Source organism: Lepisosteus platostomus, chromosome 6, assembly GCF_059453375.1.
Source record: "Lepisosteus platostomus isolate fLepPlt1 chromosome 6, fLepPlt1.hap1, whole genome shotgun sequence".
In the NCBI taxonomy this organism is placed as follows: Eukaryota; Metazoa; Chordata; class Actinopteri; order Semionotiformes; family Lepisosteidae; genus Lepisosteus; species Lepisosteus platostomus.
Genome location: NC_142616.1, coordinates 55,422,356 through 55,441,472, shown reverse-complemented (window position 1 = coordinate 55,441,472; position 19,117 = coordinate 55,422,356). Strand labels below are relative to the sequence as shown.

At 38.1% G+C, this 19,117-nt stretch overlaps 1 protein-coding gene across 2 annotated transcripts in view; it reads left to right on the top strand.

Moving 5' to 3' along the window:
* Positions 1–19,117, top strand: part of uba7 (ubiquitin-like modifier activating enzyme 7) — an 81,384-nt gene that overhangs the window by 56,614 nt on the left and 5,653 nt on the right. The window contains exons 23-24 of one of the 2 annotated variants that reach the window (XM_088636420.1): positions 15,294–15,395; positions 18,673–18,767. In XM_088636420.1, the coding sequence (XP_088492546.1) occupies positions 15,294–15,395; positions 18,673–18,767 (197 nt within the window). Of the gene's footprint in view, positions 1–15,293; positions 15,396–18,672; positions 18,768–19,117 lie in introns of those variants that run through there. The other variant, XM_088636421.1, reaches the window with a different exon arrangement.

Below are 19,117 nucleotides of genomic sequence, written 5' to 3'. Positions count from 1 at the left end.
CATTGGCTTCTCGTACATTGGAGGCACAAAGAGGGCAAGGGGTCTTGATTCCTGTGATGTTAGAGCAATTCGAGTGACAGTGGCCTGTCTGTGTAGCCAGCACAGAGTTGAGAGGCTTCCTTGTTGGAGAAGCTGAACTGGATTTGAAGAAACAGCCAGCTGACAGGCTGACGTAGAACTGTGGGTCATGTGTTGCAAAGCATGACTGCTTTGCCCCTTCAGTATAGCTAATGAGATTATTAATGGAAGTACAAGGCCTGCCCATAAGAGTTTTGTTGTGTCTCTTTTGTAGTAAGTAAAATTAATAAAATCTCCATATGTTAATGTCACTTGTAAAGTTGTGTCCATGTCATAGAATTCCCTTAGTGCCAGGTTGTACAGGACTCCAACAAAGTCTTTAACACCACAGCACCGAGGGACTCAACCTCAGAAACAATTTTAATGTTTTTCCCCCACATGGTTCTTCACATTTGAGGAAATTGAAATCACTGTGATGCCAAAATGGCACATGAAGGAATGTTTTTTTTAATAAACACCTCCATTTATTTTAGTCTTTACATTTACCTTAACACATTGTTGTTTATCACTGCAGCAAAGTAAAAAAAAAGTTGTACAACACTTAAGCCGTTCTTCTTTCACCAGGAAGATCCTTCAACAAGGTAAAACGTTTGCACCAATTAAAATCTTAAAAGTCTTTTTATACAAACATTTCAACAAATAGGGTGGCGCAGTGGCTAGCATTGCTCTTCACATCTCTGGAGCTCTGGGTTAAATTCCTGGGATGCTTTCTTTTTGGACTTTGTAAAATTCTCCCTGTGCTTGCATGGGTTTCCTCAATTTAGTAACATTGGGAATTGTGTTCTCATTTCCATAATCCAATAAAGCACAACAGAACAGAAAAATGTGAATCTGCTGGTTCACCTCCCCACATTGTCACCCTCACCTGCTCTCTCCTTTAGATGGTCAATATGTAATTTGCAATAATTTCAATTATCCAAAATCACTGATAGCTGAACTAAAGTGACTAATTTAACAATGAAGGTTTTTATAATGCGTGTGTTTAACTTTAAAAAGAGGTTCATCTTTTTTTTTACATCGGCATATCACTTAAAAGAATAAATTCCCATCTAATCCTGAAGCTGAAATGCAAAATTGTGAAGCAGTAGGAAAATATCAAAGCCAAATATCTTTCTGAAATTAAAAACATATGAAGCCTTTTGTCAAAAACAGTTGAAGTGTTCATGTTTTGTCCTTACCAAGATGAATGTGAACTAGTAAGTTTTTGTTGAGTGCTGAATAACCTGTCCTTGTGATAATTTAACACAGCAATTATGATCTTATAATTAAATAACTAGGTAACGTGATGCTTTTACAGGAAAACAGGCGTTTTCATGAGACCAAATCAAACCTCATGAATACCAATACCATGTTGAATACTGGAGACCAAAGTAAAGTATATTCTTACAGAATCTTAGTACTGTACTTTTTAATGAGAAAAATAAAGAGTGCAGGATGGGTAGTCTTCAGAATTACATTATTCACAAGTTTGCTGCATTAGGTCCATGATTTCCCTCCAAAACAGAGTACTGTTGAGCAAGTTGTGCCAGTTTGACATCTGCTGTGATTTTGCACTTATTGCTGGACTGTGCAATACAACAGCAGCTGTCTCTATTACACATTGAGCTGTCAGTCACTGGATTTCTTGCTCCATAATGGCATTAGTCATACTTTGTTTATCATTTTCAACTGAACATGTGATTTCCCATGCATAGAGTAGAGCTGCCCTTGCAAATTATGTTCTGAACAATAGAAACTTGATTTTAATTAGATGTTCACCTTGACTGTGAAGGTTGTGGAGGACTCACAGTCCTGACATTACAGTTGTGCTTCCAGCTGTCAGTGGTAATCATCTGATATATCATTTTTAAACAATAAAATATGATTAATTGTATAGTGGTGTATGAGGCTTTAGATCTGAGTGCCTCTCTTTATTAATGTGCAGTCATGTGATACATAAAGGTATTTATTATTTTTTTTGTAGTCTGTCTAGTGCAAACAATGTTTCCCTATTCCAGAGCTGGGGAGTCAGTTCAGGCTCTGATCCTTATAAGAATTAATTAATTCTGAAAAAAGTGAAAATCTGAATATGCAGGAATAGTATTAAACCATATCACCCTGCAACTCACAACTGGCACCCCACTGAAGCTAAGCAGGGGTGAGCCTGGTCAGTACCTGGATGGGAGATCTCCTGGGAAAAACTAAGGTTGTGTTCTGGAGGAGGTGTTAGTGAGGCCAGCAGGGGGCTCTCACCCCATGGTCTGTGTGGGTCCTAATGCCCCAGTATAGTGACGGGGACACTATACTGTAAAAAGGCACCGTCCTCCAGATGAGACGTAAAATCGAGGTCCTGACTCTCTGTGCATTAAAAATCCCAGGGCATTTCTCAAAAAGAGTAGGGGTGTAACCCCGGCGTCCTGGCCAAATTTCCCATTGGCCTTTACCAATTATGGCCTCGTAATAATCCCCATCTATGAACTGGCTTCATCTCTCTGTTCTCCTCCCCACTGATTGCTGATGTGTGGCGAGTGTTTTGGCGCACTATGGATGCCGTCGCATCATCCAGGTGGATGCTGCACATTGTGGTGGTGTTGGAGGGGAGTCCCCATTGCCTGTAAAGCGCTTTGAGTGGAGTGTCCAGAAAAGCGCAATATAAGTGTAAGCAATTAATGCAGGTGCAGGTACAGGACAGGTTATTTTCTTGGTTCATTCAGCAGATCTTCTTCTCGGTGTCAATCAAAATTGTTTTTAGAGCCAGGCTGTTTCCCACTAGGTGTACAATCCCAGAATTTCAAAAGTACAGTAAGAGTACAAAGTCAGGTGTTGTGTCTTCATTGGAACATAGTAATTTCCGCTTTTGCATGTATTTCAGTGTTTAGTTCTTACAATAGTGGAAGAAAGTAAACAGTACTCTTGTACATCTTTTACATGTGATTTGTGATGACTTCAAGGGGCAGTGTTTTGTCTCCTGTAAACCAGTTTACATTCTCTGAATTAAACACTTTTCTGGTGTTCCTTATTTGTCCTCCAACTATTATGTTCTCCTTAGTTAGTATATGCCTTGCTAACCCTATACCTGTTTGTCCAGAAGTGATTTCAGGCAAGGGAAAATTAGAATATCTCAATAGAAAATGCAATTGAATACATTGTGAACAGATGTGAACAGATTTTTTTCAAACAACTTGATGTGTTAAAAAGAACTGTATTGTTAACCAGACCTGCCACCACACAGTAGTGCTGAACCATAGTAATGTGCAGTCATACAGATAAACATTAACAGTTGGCTTGTTTTTTTCCCCTTGATGTGATTGTTGCAGTCCTTGTGTGAGATTCTCAGATTACTTGTCCTTCAGGTCTCTGGTAACAGGTGCCTACAGTATATGCAGCATCAGCCCAGTGTCTCTTAGCTTCCTTACTCCTGTAGTGAAGTACAACCCATTGACATTTCATGTGTGTGATCCCAACCTGACAAGCAGTGAGGAAGACTAGTTTCACTTTGTCGTATAAATTCGTTATGTCGCAATATTAACTGGTTTTTCAAGAACTCCGATTCCTGTTTGATTTGAACTAGACTTGTGAACTTGAAATGCAAGTTCACAAAACAGCGTAAATAACCCTTATTTGATCCGTTTATTTAATTAAAACAGTAAATAAAGCTTGAAATCTAATTGTAATTACTCTCAAATATTAATTGTATAAATGCTAGCTAACTCAAAATGAAAGGCTCTAAATGCCTTAACCTGTTTTTCTGCTGTTGTTGAGGTGAACCAGTGATTTCCATATAATAATGCTGTCAATGTAAATTTTATCTGGTTAATGGTCTGATACAGTATATGTAGACTTTCACCTGTTCTACATTCCTGCAAATATTTCCTTGCATACGAGATTTGATGGTAAGAACTGCTAATTTGGAAGACAATAAGCTGTATTCTATACCTCTTTTACATGTGAACTGTGACATCTTAAAGGGTGGTGTTTTTGTCTACTATAAACCACTTTGCATGCTCTGAATTAAACAGAAAACACTGATGTTTCTTGTTGGTTCTTCTTTATATGTTTTGCTAACCCTACACCTGTGGTATAGACATGATCTCAGACCATTTTAAATGTTTTTAGTGTGATATTGTAATTAAATAGTTTTGTTGTTTTTCTTGACATTCGCCTTTTTGTTCAGCAAAATATTCTTTCTATACGATGCCCCATTTAGAGTGTATTTTCCTATGTTGCTGCATTTAGGTTAGGGAAGCTGGAATATTAATATTGCTTAATATTATTACTTAACTATACTACAGTATATGTATATTATGTTATTAATAAAAGTCAGTATTACTTGAATGTATTGAGTCAGCAGTCTTTATATGGGTTTAATATTTAATTCCATTAGAATCTTAGTTAACCATTTTGTCACGACTGCTTATTTACAGTTGGGCTTGTTTGTTTAACGTCAACAGGATTCCTAGCACAGTTGTTGAGTTGCATCTGACTTCTTGCCATCTGTTCCTATATTATATGTGATTCACCGTGTGGAATTAAGGAGCGGTGAAAGTAAGGATTTAACACATGTTAGAGGTGATGTTACCTGATATCAATCTGTATCTTCCTCATAATTTGTATAATTATTCATGTAGTCAGGGTTTCATAAAGCACTAATAACAAGCAATAGGAAAGCAATTAAACTGGTGTTAATGTTGATCATGTAAGATTCTTTTTCTATCCCCTACACATTCAGGGGATAACTTACTAAAAAGTTACAAAAAAAACAAAGACCCCTCATGAGCTAGGAAAAGCCGTGGTATTCCATGATTGTGACAATGAAGTTTGATTACTGTTACTGAGAATTCCATAACAGTACTGTTAAAAATAAATCTGTCAGTACTGTCAGTTGAGATCTGAATCATTAAACAAGATTCAGTAGAGTGACGAATGCACCACCACATTTTATGTCCCACACAAGTTAGCATACACTGGATATGATATAATTAGTCATTGTGAGGCTGCTGTGAGAATTATCAAGGATAATTGTAGGAACAGTCAAAGATACAGGCGATAAAGGGGATAAGTGGTTGCCCACTAAGCTTTTTTGTATTGGTATCCAATCTCAGAGTGAAGCTTCCTATCTGAAGACTGAAAGACCATTTGAGACACCAAAAGAGCAGCAGCCATCTGTCCCGCTCAACTAATCATGTCAATGAGTGTGTCATCAGTTTTTTCTAGACACTTTCACTGAATGGATATTTACCCATTAGCTGGTACCTTGGTGAGAGACAGAGCTATTGACCCAAGAAAATGAAAGCTGATGTTACAAAACCTCCTTCAGAAAGTAGGATGGTATGATCATTTTGGAAATATGCACAGGGCACCGATGAAGTACAGCCTGTAGCAACAGTCAATTTGGAGACGTTTTGTCTATTTCTTTTAAATGATTCATTTGGCTAATGCCTTTATACAAGACAGCAAACAGCCTACAACCCAGTTGCTTAAAGGCATATTCTACCGCAGAACATCGTTTCATGTGACTTTTGTGTTTTGCCTTAACATGGAGTACATTTCTATGAAATTGAATAGATTTATTATGTATATTATCCTTGGGGTCTGTTTTCACTCCAAGTTTCCACTGTCACATGATATGCCCCTTAGCACCATGGCTATAACCTGGCTAGCCCATCTGGGGTTTAAAGCTTCTTTAACGTCAGTCCTTACAATAAAGATGGCTGTAGCAGCAACATAAAAACAAGACTATACGATGGTCATGTGCTGTAGTAAATAATTCCACTGCTCTTTGTTTTTGTTAGGATGTGATCAGGAAAGAGGAACCTACTTATTCAATTTATCATACTTGTTAACAGAAAACAGCCCGAGGCTCTCTGTTTCATGGAACACAGATGAGTAGTTTTATACCGAAAGGGCAGTCATAGTTTGGTATCCATGCTTCTGTTTTAACCAGTTATAATTATTGTGAGTTTTTATAGAGAACCAGGGATGAAGATTTAGTTCATAGAACATGGCTGTATGGTTTAACTTTTAGCATTAATCATATACTTTCTCCTGTTTCCTATTCTGGGATTCTAATTGGCAATTAATATCACTGCTAGTTGGCTAAAAACGAAGAGTGGAAATGTCATATAACTAATGCAGGCAACTATGTAATAGATATACTAGAAGAGACATTATTTTCCAGATAGGAAATCCATAGATACAAGACGGCTAAAGTTCCCTATTCTCCTCTGTAGGTGAACTGCTTTACTTGTAAATGACTTCATGGGGAGTCTGCCCACAACTTGCTTACAGATCATTATAGGAAACAAGGGGTTTGCATATTGAGTAGGAAAGCCTTATATTGATTGGTGACAGAAATAGGTAGCTTATTCAACATCCAAAATCCTCCATATTCATTTTAATGCTCTTATTGTTAATGATTGATCAGTCTTTTAACAAACCGGATTTTGATAGATGTGTAGTAAAATGATATTTAAATGAAGAATATTTTAAAGTATTTAAATTAATATTTTTTTGTAAACTAACAGGTTATGTGGAATGTATGTAAAAGGTAATACTGTCCTTTTCAGTTCAGATGGGATTTCCTGCATCTTATTCCTTTCATTTCTGGAGATTGTTTTCACCTAGGAGATCTGTGAAAGGCTAGGGTAGAAAGAAAGGGGCAGGGATTGCCTGCTTGTTTCAACATGTAAATCAGAAAGGAATGAGTCTGGATAAAATCATAAGACACTTTATCCCCAAACACAGAAAGAAAAGTTAAAAATAGCATCTAATTGTTTCTAGGACAAATTGGCTAACCAGAAACACATTTAAACTAATAAGGAAAGGAATGGGGCAGTATGTCACAAATTGTGTGTTTGAAGTGTTTTTCTTATTCATTTTTTGTGATTTGGTGATTCTTGCTTTCGTACCAAGAGTGTTAATCCCAGATTAATTTTTGTGAACACAGAGGTACTATATGAATGCTGTTCATATTTTTCAGTAGGCCTCTCCCCCCAACTCGCATATCGTTCCCACTTGTACAGATACTTTTCAGTTATTTCTCTTGCTTTTGTCATGGAACTTGAATGGGGAAGCATGTGAGGTCAACATAATGGGGAAGATATAAAGTGATATTGATGACTTAAAAAAAGAGGAAGAACAACTAAACTTGGTCTAACACCCATTATGTGTTTCGGTCACATTTGTCTCTGTTCCAGAAAGCAAAACAGAGTGTTGGAACCCTGCTACATGACTCATTTGAAACATTCCTGCACTTAATAGGTTTATAACATCATCCTTGCTCGTGAAACCACTCTCTAAAACCCTATTCATGGCCCAAAGGCTTTGGCCAGTTATTTCTGCATTCTCTCATAGTTTTTTTTTTTTTTTTGTGGTGCCTTTTGTTCTGTCTACTACATAAATGTTGTTTTAAGGCCTTTTTAATGTGTCTGAGTGGAAGCTGACTGGTGTTTGACATCGGTGCACACAGAAGAAAGATTTAATGCACCTCAGCTGTGAGGTGGCCCTAGAGAGGTGAACAAAGAAACCAATTCTGCATCCACCTCCAGTCACAAGGATTACACTTCTGCTTCTGGGCCGTAATGGGTTTGGAGAAATCTCGACAGGACCTGACTAAGTCTGGGGGAGGCAAAAGGTGTATGACAGGGACAGAAATCTGAAAGCTGTAATAAAATAATAATAATAATTAATAATAATATATACACTTATATAGTGCCTTTCTGGACACTCCACTCAAAGCGGTTTACAGGTAATGGGGACTCCCCTCCACCACCACCAATGTGCAGCATCCACCTGGATGTGTGCCAGAACGCTCACCACGCATCAGCTTTCAGTGGGGAGGAGAGCAGAGAATGAAGCCAATTCATAGATGGGGGTTATTAGGAGGCCATGACTGGTAAGGGTCAATGGTAATTTGGGCCAGGACACCAGGGTTACACCCCAACTCTTTTTGAGAAACGCCTGGGGATTTTTAATGACCACAGAGAGTCAGGACCTCAGTTTTACGTCTCATCCGAAGGACGGCACCTATTTACAGTATAGTGTCCCCGTCACTATACTGGAGCATTAGGACCCACATGGACCACAGGGTGAGCGCCCCCTGCTGGCCCCACTAACACCTCTTCCAGCAGCAACCTTAGTTTTTCCCAGGAGGTCTCCCATCTAGGTACTGACCACACTCACACCTGCTTAACTTCGGTGGGTTGCCAGTTGTGAGTTGCAGAATGATATGGCTGCAGCAGAAGGTCTGACCGAATGCTATTCCAAGCTCTCTGGATTGAGCTACAGTATGCTTACATGCCTGGGTTATTAAAGTTGCTTAAAGAAAAGAGTACAGGAAACCCAGTGAAGAGAAAGTAAGAAATGTTCAAAGCGAAGGACAAAATGACTCTAAAGACCACTTCTGTGTTTAAAAATAGGTTTTAAATTGAATAAGTGCTGCTGTTACTTTTCATCTATTAGAGAATTCAAACGATTCTATTGTAGAAAGTTGGCCAGGGACTATACTGTGCTTGTTGAGGAACAGTTGTGTGAAATCTCCATTTTGCGGTACTCTACAGGAAAGGAGACTTATCTGGACTAGCACTCTGACCCTGTTTCCTGTCTTGAGAGAATGGTGCATTGTGTAAAAAGGCAGATTATAGTCTTACGTCATAGTGGCTACTCAAGCCCCAGTAACTGGTACTCTGTTAACTGTCAGTTCAATGTGGCATTTGAGGCTGCCAGTGTCTCAGCTATGTAATTGTGCTGCTCAACAGAATTTTTGTCTAATGTTGATCTGCCATAGCTCCCTTATCAATTGAGGCCAAGGGTTCATTGAACTGAATGCCTGAAAATGAATTTCATTTGCAGACTGAAGACCTGTCTTGTTCATAGCCCTTCCTGTTACAGTATCTTAAATGAATGCCTTTCAGGATCTCTGCGTTTCACTCTCCAGTTACACTTAGGTTGTTCATATTGTAAACTAATTATATGACTCTTATGAATTCCATGTCATTAAAGGTAATGTAAAGGTATCCCCGGCACTGGTCCTTACCAAGCAGCATCTTAAAAAATGGAAGATTTATTTTCTGTCATTGAAGTTCAGTGGAGACATGGCTACTAGATATGTCCCTTACCCAGGGTTCAGTAACAACGAAATGGGTCAAACCACAATTCTTTATGTCCGTATGTCTGGATTGTGACTGTGCGTATTGATAAGGGTGTGGTGTTCTTGGTGAGGGTGATCTCCTCTTGGCTGAGCCCAGCTCTCCTCCCTGCTGTGTCAAACCAGCTTCCACAGGAAGGCCCCCCTGGTTCTTTCAGATTCGCTGCCTGCATCCTGCCTGAGCACTCCCAACCCACAATATACATGTTGTGGATATCCTGACAAAGAAAGCTGATTCTCCTATCTAAGTGACCAACTGTGCTGTTCACTTATCCAAGACAGGATCAAAAATATTTCCAAACTGCAGTTGCTGTTACAGTGGCCTTATATTATCTTAATCCACTAATACTTATCCTAGATACATTCTCAACTGGAGAATCATTCAGACTTTATGTCAGTATTAGCAGTTGAAATTTCATCTGGTGGCACAAACATTTTTTCTAACTCTTGTAGTGTAATCTTAGTGCACGTGTCATTTTGGAAAAGAAAACTTGGGGCCATTAAACTCCTATCCTATACTGTGTCAATGATTTAACCCCCCAGATTGAGAAACTGGCAGTCATTCTGCTGGAGTGCTCAGCCAGTTCATCTTTGTCCACATCACCAAATGTCTTCCTTTTGGGAGTCATAAATGCTCATGAGTGCTATTCTTGAGCAAGTGCCCAAGTCGCTGGCAATTAGAGAAGACTCTAATTTTAATGTATTTTTTTGTGCAGTATTGTGTAGAGTCAATTGTAATGACTGTGGGAGACAACCATTTAAAGATGGACATTATTACATTGAAGAATATAGTTGTGGCATGTATCTGTTATGTTCCTATACAAGAGTTTGCAAAGCTAAAAAGGTTTAGCTGTGTTTCAAGAATTTAATACATTTGTTTGACATCTCTTTAGACCTAATTTGCTTCTGTATGTTTAAGGACTATAACATTGCCTTGTACAGAGTAAAATAACTCAATCCTGCATTAGTTAAAAGGCATTTGTAAATATTAACATGACAGATGATACATTTTGGCCTTCTTCCATAAAACCCAAAACCATATTAATCCTTTTTTCTTCAGGCTGTGTTAATGTGTCATGCAGATTCCAGAATTTTGGCAGGAGTCTCAAATGGACATTCTTTCCAGGGTGTGTCTGTTTGCTGCCTTAGATGGCTAAAGAAAAGCTGAGACAGCAGTCACCCAGAACCACGATGGAAGGGATTTCCAAACAAGCTTTGGTATTTAGACAGACGGCAGCAGGAGACATTTATAACAGGCCTGCTCTTTACAGCTTTCTGTTTTCACTTACTGTGGATCCATATGATTTCTTTATTTTGCCATCATGGTTTTGGAGCTATCTTTTGGTGTGGGCAAAATTGAGGAAAGGCTGTTGTTTTTCAGATCTTGCTTGATAAAGTGGAGATAAAAAGTAAATAAGTATGACTCATTTTAAATAAGAAGCCAAAATAGATGTGTATAAAGACCCCTTTCCACCCCAGCATACACATGAGAATATCAAAGTGTTATTTTAGGGAACTGTGCCTTAAGAATTACTTGGATCTCCAATCTAAAAACGAACTAGACAAGATGAGACATAATTGCACAGCACAGCAGTGGTATACATGTACTGGATATGGCATGCTAACAGGGAGTGACATTTTTTTAGAATACCGAAGAGCACTTACACTAGCTCACAATAAGGACAGTACTGGTATTTACATACAGTAGATATAAGTCTTCAGGTCTAAAATCTTTAAAGATTAGGCAAAGTTTGCTTCAACATGTTGTGGTTTAGTAAATTCTGGTAGTGATATTAAGAATCTGGAAGATAATCAACAAAAGATTAAGTTCTGTACTAGGAGAAATCTCAGTGGCTTTGCTGTCCAGTCAACTCTTGAAGCACAACTGTATGACCTCATAAGTGATAAGTTCAGAAATATGATCTTAAAGCCTGATCATTGGTTCTTACAATCAGTTTTAAATGGGTTTAAGTACAGTTAAGCCCAATTGAGGCCACCGGACTGAGTGTACTTCTCAAGCCTAACTGTTATCAGAGTAATCGTTTCTCACCAAAAGCACTTTTCAATTCCCAAAAGCTGCAATTTTAATTAAGAAATTAACCTTAAAGCATGTGCAGTTATTTGTGTTTTTGTTCTCCCCCGATCGAGCATTACTGCGGGATGCATTTTCTTTTCAGTGGAAATCAAACAAAAAGAAACAACGCTAATTGTTTCCAGAATGCACACAGGAAACAATTTTATTTTATTTTATTTTTTTTTAGCCAGGCTTTTAAGGAGGCTGCGTCACTTTGCAGTGTGCGGTTGCAGTTGGTTTTGATTTCCAGAACGTGCCTCAGTTCTGCACCCTGGAATGCTTGCGGTGACCTTGTCTCCGTTCCAGTGGCATTGTGTTCACTCAGGCGCAGCCCACAAGCCCAGGCAGGCCCTTCCTGACAGAGGCGCAGTGAAAAAGGGTAAAAATAGTTCCAGAATCTTCTGCTACAGGGAAGGTGGTGTCCTAGTCTGTACATGAAGCTCACAAGCAGCAGGGTAGGGCTACTTAATGGGAATAGCTTGACAGAGAATTCAGGGAAAAAGAAAAATATTATGGCAAAAAAGTGACATCACCTTTCCATCTGTCCAGGTTTTTCAAAATACTTTATATATATTTTGTCTAATTGATCTTTTCACCTCATAATGATGAGAGCCTCTCAGAAACTGCCCTGTTCTTTGCTATTATATCATTAACTTGCAGTGGTGTCTGACTGGACATACAGTATGTGATTTGGTTGCTGTCAGAATGGGCCTGTTCTATGGCTAGACACTGTATATAATGAGTCTTTAGGCAGGACTTAATTTAGTTTAACAAGGGGTTTCCTCTGAACTGTGTGCGCAATGAGGCGCTTCAGTCAGCTAAGGCTTGTGTTCTTAAATGTCTACTTTTGTTCTCACCTGATGCCATGGAAAGGAAATCATGTTGGATGAGATCAGGAGGCAAATACACAAGGCCAGGTTGTCTGGCCTAAATATTGGGTTTAGGGAAGTCATAATAATGTACACATTTAGAAGATCTATAAATTGTTATAAAATGTTTTTTTTCTTTAGGAAGCAAAAACAGGACTGACAGCAGTCTGGAAACACCAGTTGTTTGTTTGGCAAAAGATGTCTTTATCTTCACCGTTTCAAGGCATTTGAAAGTACCTTTCTTCAGTGACAGGCCTAGGAAATATCGATTGTGTAATTTCACTTTCTTTTTTCACAATTCATATGATAGCCTCTTTCTTCCAAAGAATCACACTCTATGAAAGGGAAAGAAAAATATCCAATAGAATTTGGGCCTAACTTGTTTTGATGCATCAAGAAGAAAGAATGTGCCTGAAGAGGAATTCAGGAATCAGTAGTGCCAACCAGGTCTCCTTAGGGTTTTTTATTATTGATTTAGTCCCACATCTATTTTTTTTACTGTGAAACAGGAAACTATAAAAGTTGCTTCCACAAATAATTAAAATGATTGTGTTCTGTGAAAAATTCTTTAAATAATACATGGCATGTTAAATAAGCATGAACAGAGGTTTGAGTTAAAGGTGTGTATCACAATAACTATTTGCTTTGTTTAATTACACTTGCAAATAATAATATTGCGATACAATAATGAAGAAATGATAAAAAATGTTGGAGTGATAATAAAAATCACTTGTTATACAATAGATGTTTATGAAGAGCAGTGGCTTCCCTTTGAACACAAGCTTATGGACTTCACATTCAATGATTCAAAAGCAAAAATATATCGACTTCTTTATTGACTTGAAAAAAATACAGTAACAAACACTTGAAAGAAAATGGAAGAGAAACAAATATGGTTGTATAAATAACTGATCAAACCCTTATCTTGAACCTGGCACAGATTTAAAACAAAAAACACCTCTCAAGGAACAGTTACAAATAGAAGATAAGACCTTTTTTTAGGTGTTGACGTCAAATTTTCTCTTTGTGGTAGGGTTTCCCAGTCAAATGAGTGTACATTGATCTCGACACTTATTGTGTACAGTTTTGCTGAATCAAACAATGTTGTCTTGAACTCGCAATTACAGGGGGAATTTCAAAACTTTATATCCCAGAACACAAGTTGCTCATAATTTATAGAGAGTAAAGTATACATTTTTGCAGATGGCAATGAAGATAGAGACAGAATTGATGTGAAAGCAAAATATAATTTCTTTAGCTTGCACAAGAATTTGGATTTTAAATGCTTTGTTTTAAGAGACAAACTGAAAATGTCTCTGTTTTCAGACTGGTCCTGTGAACAGTCTGCAACTCCTTTTTCGTTCCATGAAAATTAATTTTAACTCAGCAGAATTTACATGAGTACATATTATCTGAGCTGAAGTGATAATCTTTTCTTATAGAGCCTAGTAAAGAATCCATTATCACTGTAAAAATGCGTCTGTTTTGGTAGTTAATAGGAGCTGAAGAATTAGATTGCTTTCAATTTCCCTACTTAGAAAACCTGAGTAAAGTGATAGTGTGTTTGGAGCATTTTAAGCAGTGAAAAATTAGTTATTTGTCTGTTCACCATATTCTTTATTATACAGAAAAAGCTGTTTGATTTTTATTATTTTACATATCAAGGAGATTTTATTATTTGCCTTGTATGGTCCTTGACTCTATCTAGGCTCTGCTTCTCTCTAATCAAGGTTGCTTCCACAACCTTCAAGGTTATTAGGAGAACAAGGCTATTGGGATTGTTTTGACTGTCTGCTTTTCTGATTATTTGGTGCATAAACTGTGGACTAGTTATGGGTTATTTGGGGGATCTGGTTATTTTTTCAGAATTAAAGTGTGAATTTTGGACAACTCTATGAAAATATTCAACTTGGTATGATTCTTGTTTCTTAACTTTTTGGAAACTGGGCTATTGGGTGTGAGTTAGATACTATATGGGAAAGTCATGTTACTATGGAATTCAGCTACAGACACCAGATTCATGTGGTCAGCCTCAAAAGATGTAGTTTAATAAGGATGTGAGGTGTTTGGTTTTTTTAGCTGATACAGTATGTGAATATGAGCTGATTAAGAATCTCTATTGTTTTAACTAATGCAATAACAGTGATGCCCTACTTGGGTAATGTAGAATTCTTATAGTAAGATTGAGGGGAGTTTGTAAGAGAAATTGTCTAGCGCATGATGCCCTGCTTTAACAATCAACCAGAGAAAGCAGGAAACTCTGTAAAGAACAGGGCACATCCTGGAAACCAATTCATTCACTTTGCCATCCTGTTAACATCTGTGTGATCCATTTCGTATAATCATTTTTGGACTGCAGAGGCTACAACACAAGACATACCAGGAAGAAATAACACACCCATTAGCAGAATATCTGCATCTGTACGAATTTCCTGCTGTCAGCATGAAAACTAGTCAGAGGTCAGGGGTAATGTGGCCAGTTGGCTGCACCTACAAGGATGGATCTCAGAACCGCCTGCAGCAGCTTATCCAGGTTCATCAGTTCTGTATGTCAGGGCTGCCAGGACTGAGTAAAATCTCAGAGAGGACATACAGTACAGTACCTGACTCTAGCGCTGTCAAGTTTTGATTCTGGCAGTGTCACATTTCCTGATGAAACCTTATCATGATTTTTTGTTTTTTTGGTCTTGCGTTTTTGATCACATTGTCTTGTCTTGTTTTTATATCTGCTATACCTTGAAGTTGATTACAAAGTTTGATACAAATCAATTAGATCCCAGTATTGCATTTCTTTTGTGCATCAATATATTCCGTTTAACATACTGAAAGCCCCATGGTCCAGATAGATCTGGTTCAATATTGTCAAGCAATCCTGTTTAACCTCTCTGTAAGGATTCTATGTTGTGTTGTTTGATTGATTTTATTTACTCAGTTAACTTCCAGGAATGAGCACTTGTGTAAAGAGAGAAGTATAAATCACATTTGGCCATTGTCACTTAATCCTTGAAGGAGGTGCCCTTCTTCCTAACCTTTTGTATCTGGATGTGGATCAAAAATCAACAGATTGCTTTTTTAAAAAAAAATCCAAATGAGAAACTCAATGTTGAACATTCTGACTTGTCTCCTGTTGGTGTGTGTCTCTCTCCAGCTTGCAAAGAAGGACTACACTGTCTGGGATCACTTCCCAGTTCAGGGCAAGAAGAATGGCCAGGAGGAAATGACCTTAGAGGAGCTCATTGCAGTCTTCAAGGTAAGGCTGACTACCTCACCAAGCCTTTCTGTTTAGGAACCCACAGAAGTTATCTTCATCTTACAAGCAGATGACATCGCATTAGTATAAAGTGGGGAAAATTCCATTTCCAGCGTCCGCCGTATTAGTACAGTTCTTCAGAAGGAAATGTATCTGCATCTTAATGTGGTTTTGCTTTTGTAGAGTAAGAAACAATCCAGGTTCTGTGTCCAAAGCAGGAGGAATGAAAGGCTGGAGATGACTTTACAGGCTCACTGACAGTTCCATTGCTCATTACAGTGGGGCGTTCAGGCAGAGAGAGAACTTACAGGCCTCCGCTGGACTCAGAGGAGGGGTTGATGTGTTTTTTTAACTCATTCCTGTAAATTTGTGATTACTATTGTTTCTTTTAGTTGATCAATGTTACTTAAATTACCTTAAAGCCAATGCATTAGTACTTTAACCATAAATACTATAAAGGAACAAGAAATAGGTTTATTCCATGCGGAAAAGAGAAGAAAGAAAACACAGTGTTTCGGCCGTGGGCCTTCTTCAGGTGTCGAAGCTACCCACCTGATCTACATAAATACTACGGTATATACTGTAGTACATTACACGACAGTATAGGGGCAGACTTTAGCTATTTGCAACAGTGCTCTGCTCTGACCCTTTGCAAATGTGGAGATCCTACTATTTATATAGGCTGGAGCATCATTCGCTGTGTGAAAACACGTTACGTGCACTGCATGTTTTTTTAGGAGGAGCACTTATTAATTATCATTAGTAAGTCTTACAACTGCACACACAATGTGTTTTTTTTCCAAGGATGAAACTGTGCCTCTTTTGAGAAGAGGGTAGGACCTGGTTTTGGTTGCTAGTGGTGAAGAATAGGGAAGGGCCAGGCAGGGCACAGGCATTTGACTTGCTCCACGTCCTCCACCTACCTGTAAGAAGGCGGGAGCACAGCAGGCAGCCGTCTGTCAGAAAGTAGACTCGGCGCGTTTGGACAAGCGCGGCAGCACACCTTTCATGTGACTTCAATCAAGAGCGCCAAGAGGCGCTGACTTTATACGCGCGCCAGGGCTTTCATCTGCAATTAACACCAGTAATTCTTTAATCGTCTCGGTCTACCTCTGAGAGTGATCTGCATTGAAACTTGCTTTAAAGGAGGTATCATGTCATCTTTGTGCCAAATATCTGAAGAGATAACAAAACACAGTAAATAAAGGGCTGCTGAAAGGCTTCCCCATTTTCTGTTTCATTTCGTTTGCGAATTAAGTAAATTGCGCATAAACATCCACCTTCAATAACTGTATGAGAAACAAGAGGAGGGTAATTTCCAGTTTCTAAATCAAAAGAAAGAAACAAAAACACAATTTCATCTGTTTCATCTGTGGAGCCTCCTTTAGGCCTTTAACCTTAGCTGTTGGTCTGAAATCAGCATAGGCTGACAACAAAATATAGAATTTTAATATGTTGTGGTTCTGCATACTTAAAATACTGCTGAGTTTCCTTGGAATGCTATAGGGAGTAAATTCCATTTATGTAATGACTTGGACACTAACTTATTTTACAAGTGATAGTTAAGTAAACATTATTCTCCATTGTCAATGTTGCTACAGTACATTATACTATTCAGTACATGTTGACCAGTCTATCTTTGTTAAAGTAAAACTAATTTGCCAGAGTGATCGTGCTTAAAGCATTATGCTAATTCTTATTCTAAAGGTCCAGTTTAACACTGATGGTGAGTGAAGAATACCCAAGAACATAAAGAGGTTCCAAACAAGAGGAGTTCATTCATCCCCTCTAGGCTTTTTAATGGCTTGTAACTAAATGATCCAAGGATCACATCCAACCATTGCTTGAATGATGCCAGTGTGTCAGCTTCAACACATTGCTGGGTGTCTTGTGTCTTCTGCTTAGTGTTTCATTGTTGTTTCTGAGCATTTCCATAGAGTGTATGCTCAGTGTCAATGACTTTGAGGATTCTGAGCGCTGGAGTATGTTAATTTCATAGTGCATAGTGCTGAGGTACACAGAACAAGCTGTGGTGATCCCAGCAATGGAAGATGTTGAACACCAAAAGAACTATGAGCCTTGAAAAAACTCTAACAGGGTTGACAAAGGCTTTATAATAGATAGCTGGATACACTAATCATAGCCTATGTAGAGTTATCAGGTTTTGGGTTTTTTACTAGAGTATGAGGGATAAATTCCCAAGGATGGGTTAGGCTGCTGTATTACTGAAGCCCTAACACATGAGCAGTATTCTGTTTTACTGCTCGGTTTTGGATCAAAAAGAAAAAGTTCATTTTTTCTTTACATAGATTTTTATTAAAAAATGCCTTTGCTGAAAAACAAATGACCATATTGATCATATTTTGATCAAATGCTATTGATTTCCTGCATAATTGTTGTGCTAAAGCACATTCTTAGATTTCCCTTAAAGGGTTTGTCCTATATTTGAAGCAAGGAGAAGGTAATGTTTTAGTCATCTTCAGATATTTCACATTTTCTGCTACAAAGTGACAATTGGCAAAGCCAGTAATAATAACAACTGTTTCCCTCTATTAACTCTGTCTTCCATTTTTATCAAGATTCTCTTATGCCAGAGCTTGACTATTTCATTGAAATCAAGGCCATGACAGTCTATTTACAAAATATGTGGCCTTTTAATCCCTTGCCTAAGCTACATTAAGTCATGGAGGAAATTGGAGTGCATAGCCTTTTTATTTGGATGCAGATTTCATTAGCTGTCACTGAGGGCCACTACTCTTTCCAGAGATTCCTTTCTTTCCATGGGACATCTGAACACAGAAGCACATGGCTGAGATAGTAATTAGACTCGCGCAGCTAATCCACAGTGCATTCTGTATGCAGTGGTAAAAGCAGTCCACGTGGAATCTGGTTTCCAGAATAGATTAAAGGACTTCCTCTGATCCTGAATTAATAATTAACCACCAGATCATGATGTATTGATTCAGTTCTGATGAGCATATTCAAATCTTAGTGGTTTGGAGACAGCTGTCAATAGCATGTCACAGCACTGCAACTTGGTTGAAATAATGTACGTCCTATTGCTTTTAATGCATGAGGGTTGTGCTCCACACAGGCCTCAGTTGAATGACACTAAAGCTTTAGAGACGAATGGCATTTAAATTATGCACTTTTTTACAATCTAACTGCATCACATACTATTGGAACAATGTACAACCGTTGGCATTTGGTAGTGCATGTGTAATAAGTAAATTAAATAAGTGGTTGTGATTCTGTTTTTTTTCTTTCTCTTTTCCAGTGTGAATATAACCTGGAGATAACTGCCTTATTCTATGAAAATGCACTTCTCTATTCTAAGGATAATGAATCGCATAAAGAAAAGCTCAAACAGAGGTGAGTGTCCGATAGCAAAGTGTGTCTTTAACAACTTGTGCTGGCTTCCATGGAAACTATTATTATTATTATTATTATTATTATTATTATTATTATTATTATTATTATTATTATTATTATTATTTAGTTTCCTAACCATCGGCAATAAGTTTCCCAAATAAGCAAATTCATCAACTATTCAGAAGGTGTTTATATTGCATGTGTTGGTGGTGCTGGGTGCTGTAGAGCAGTATGGTTGGCAGATCAATGAGTTCAAAGATGGGCTAACATAGTGAAGAAGATAGCATTTCACAGGCATCTCATAATGTTAGGCCATCAGTGAAGAACACCTAATCACTTTCTCCTAAGAT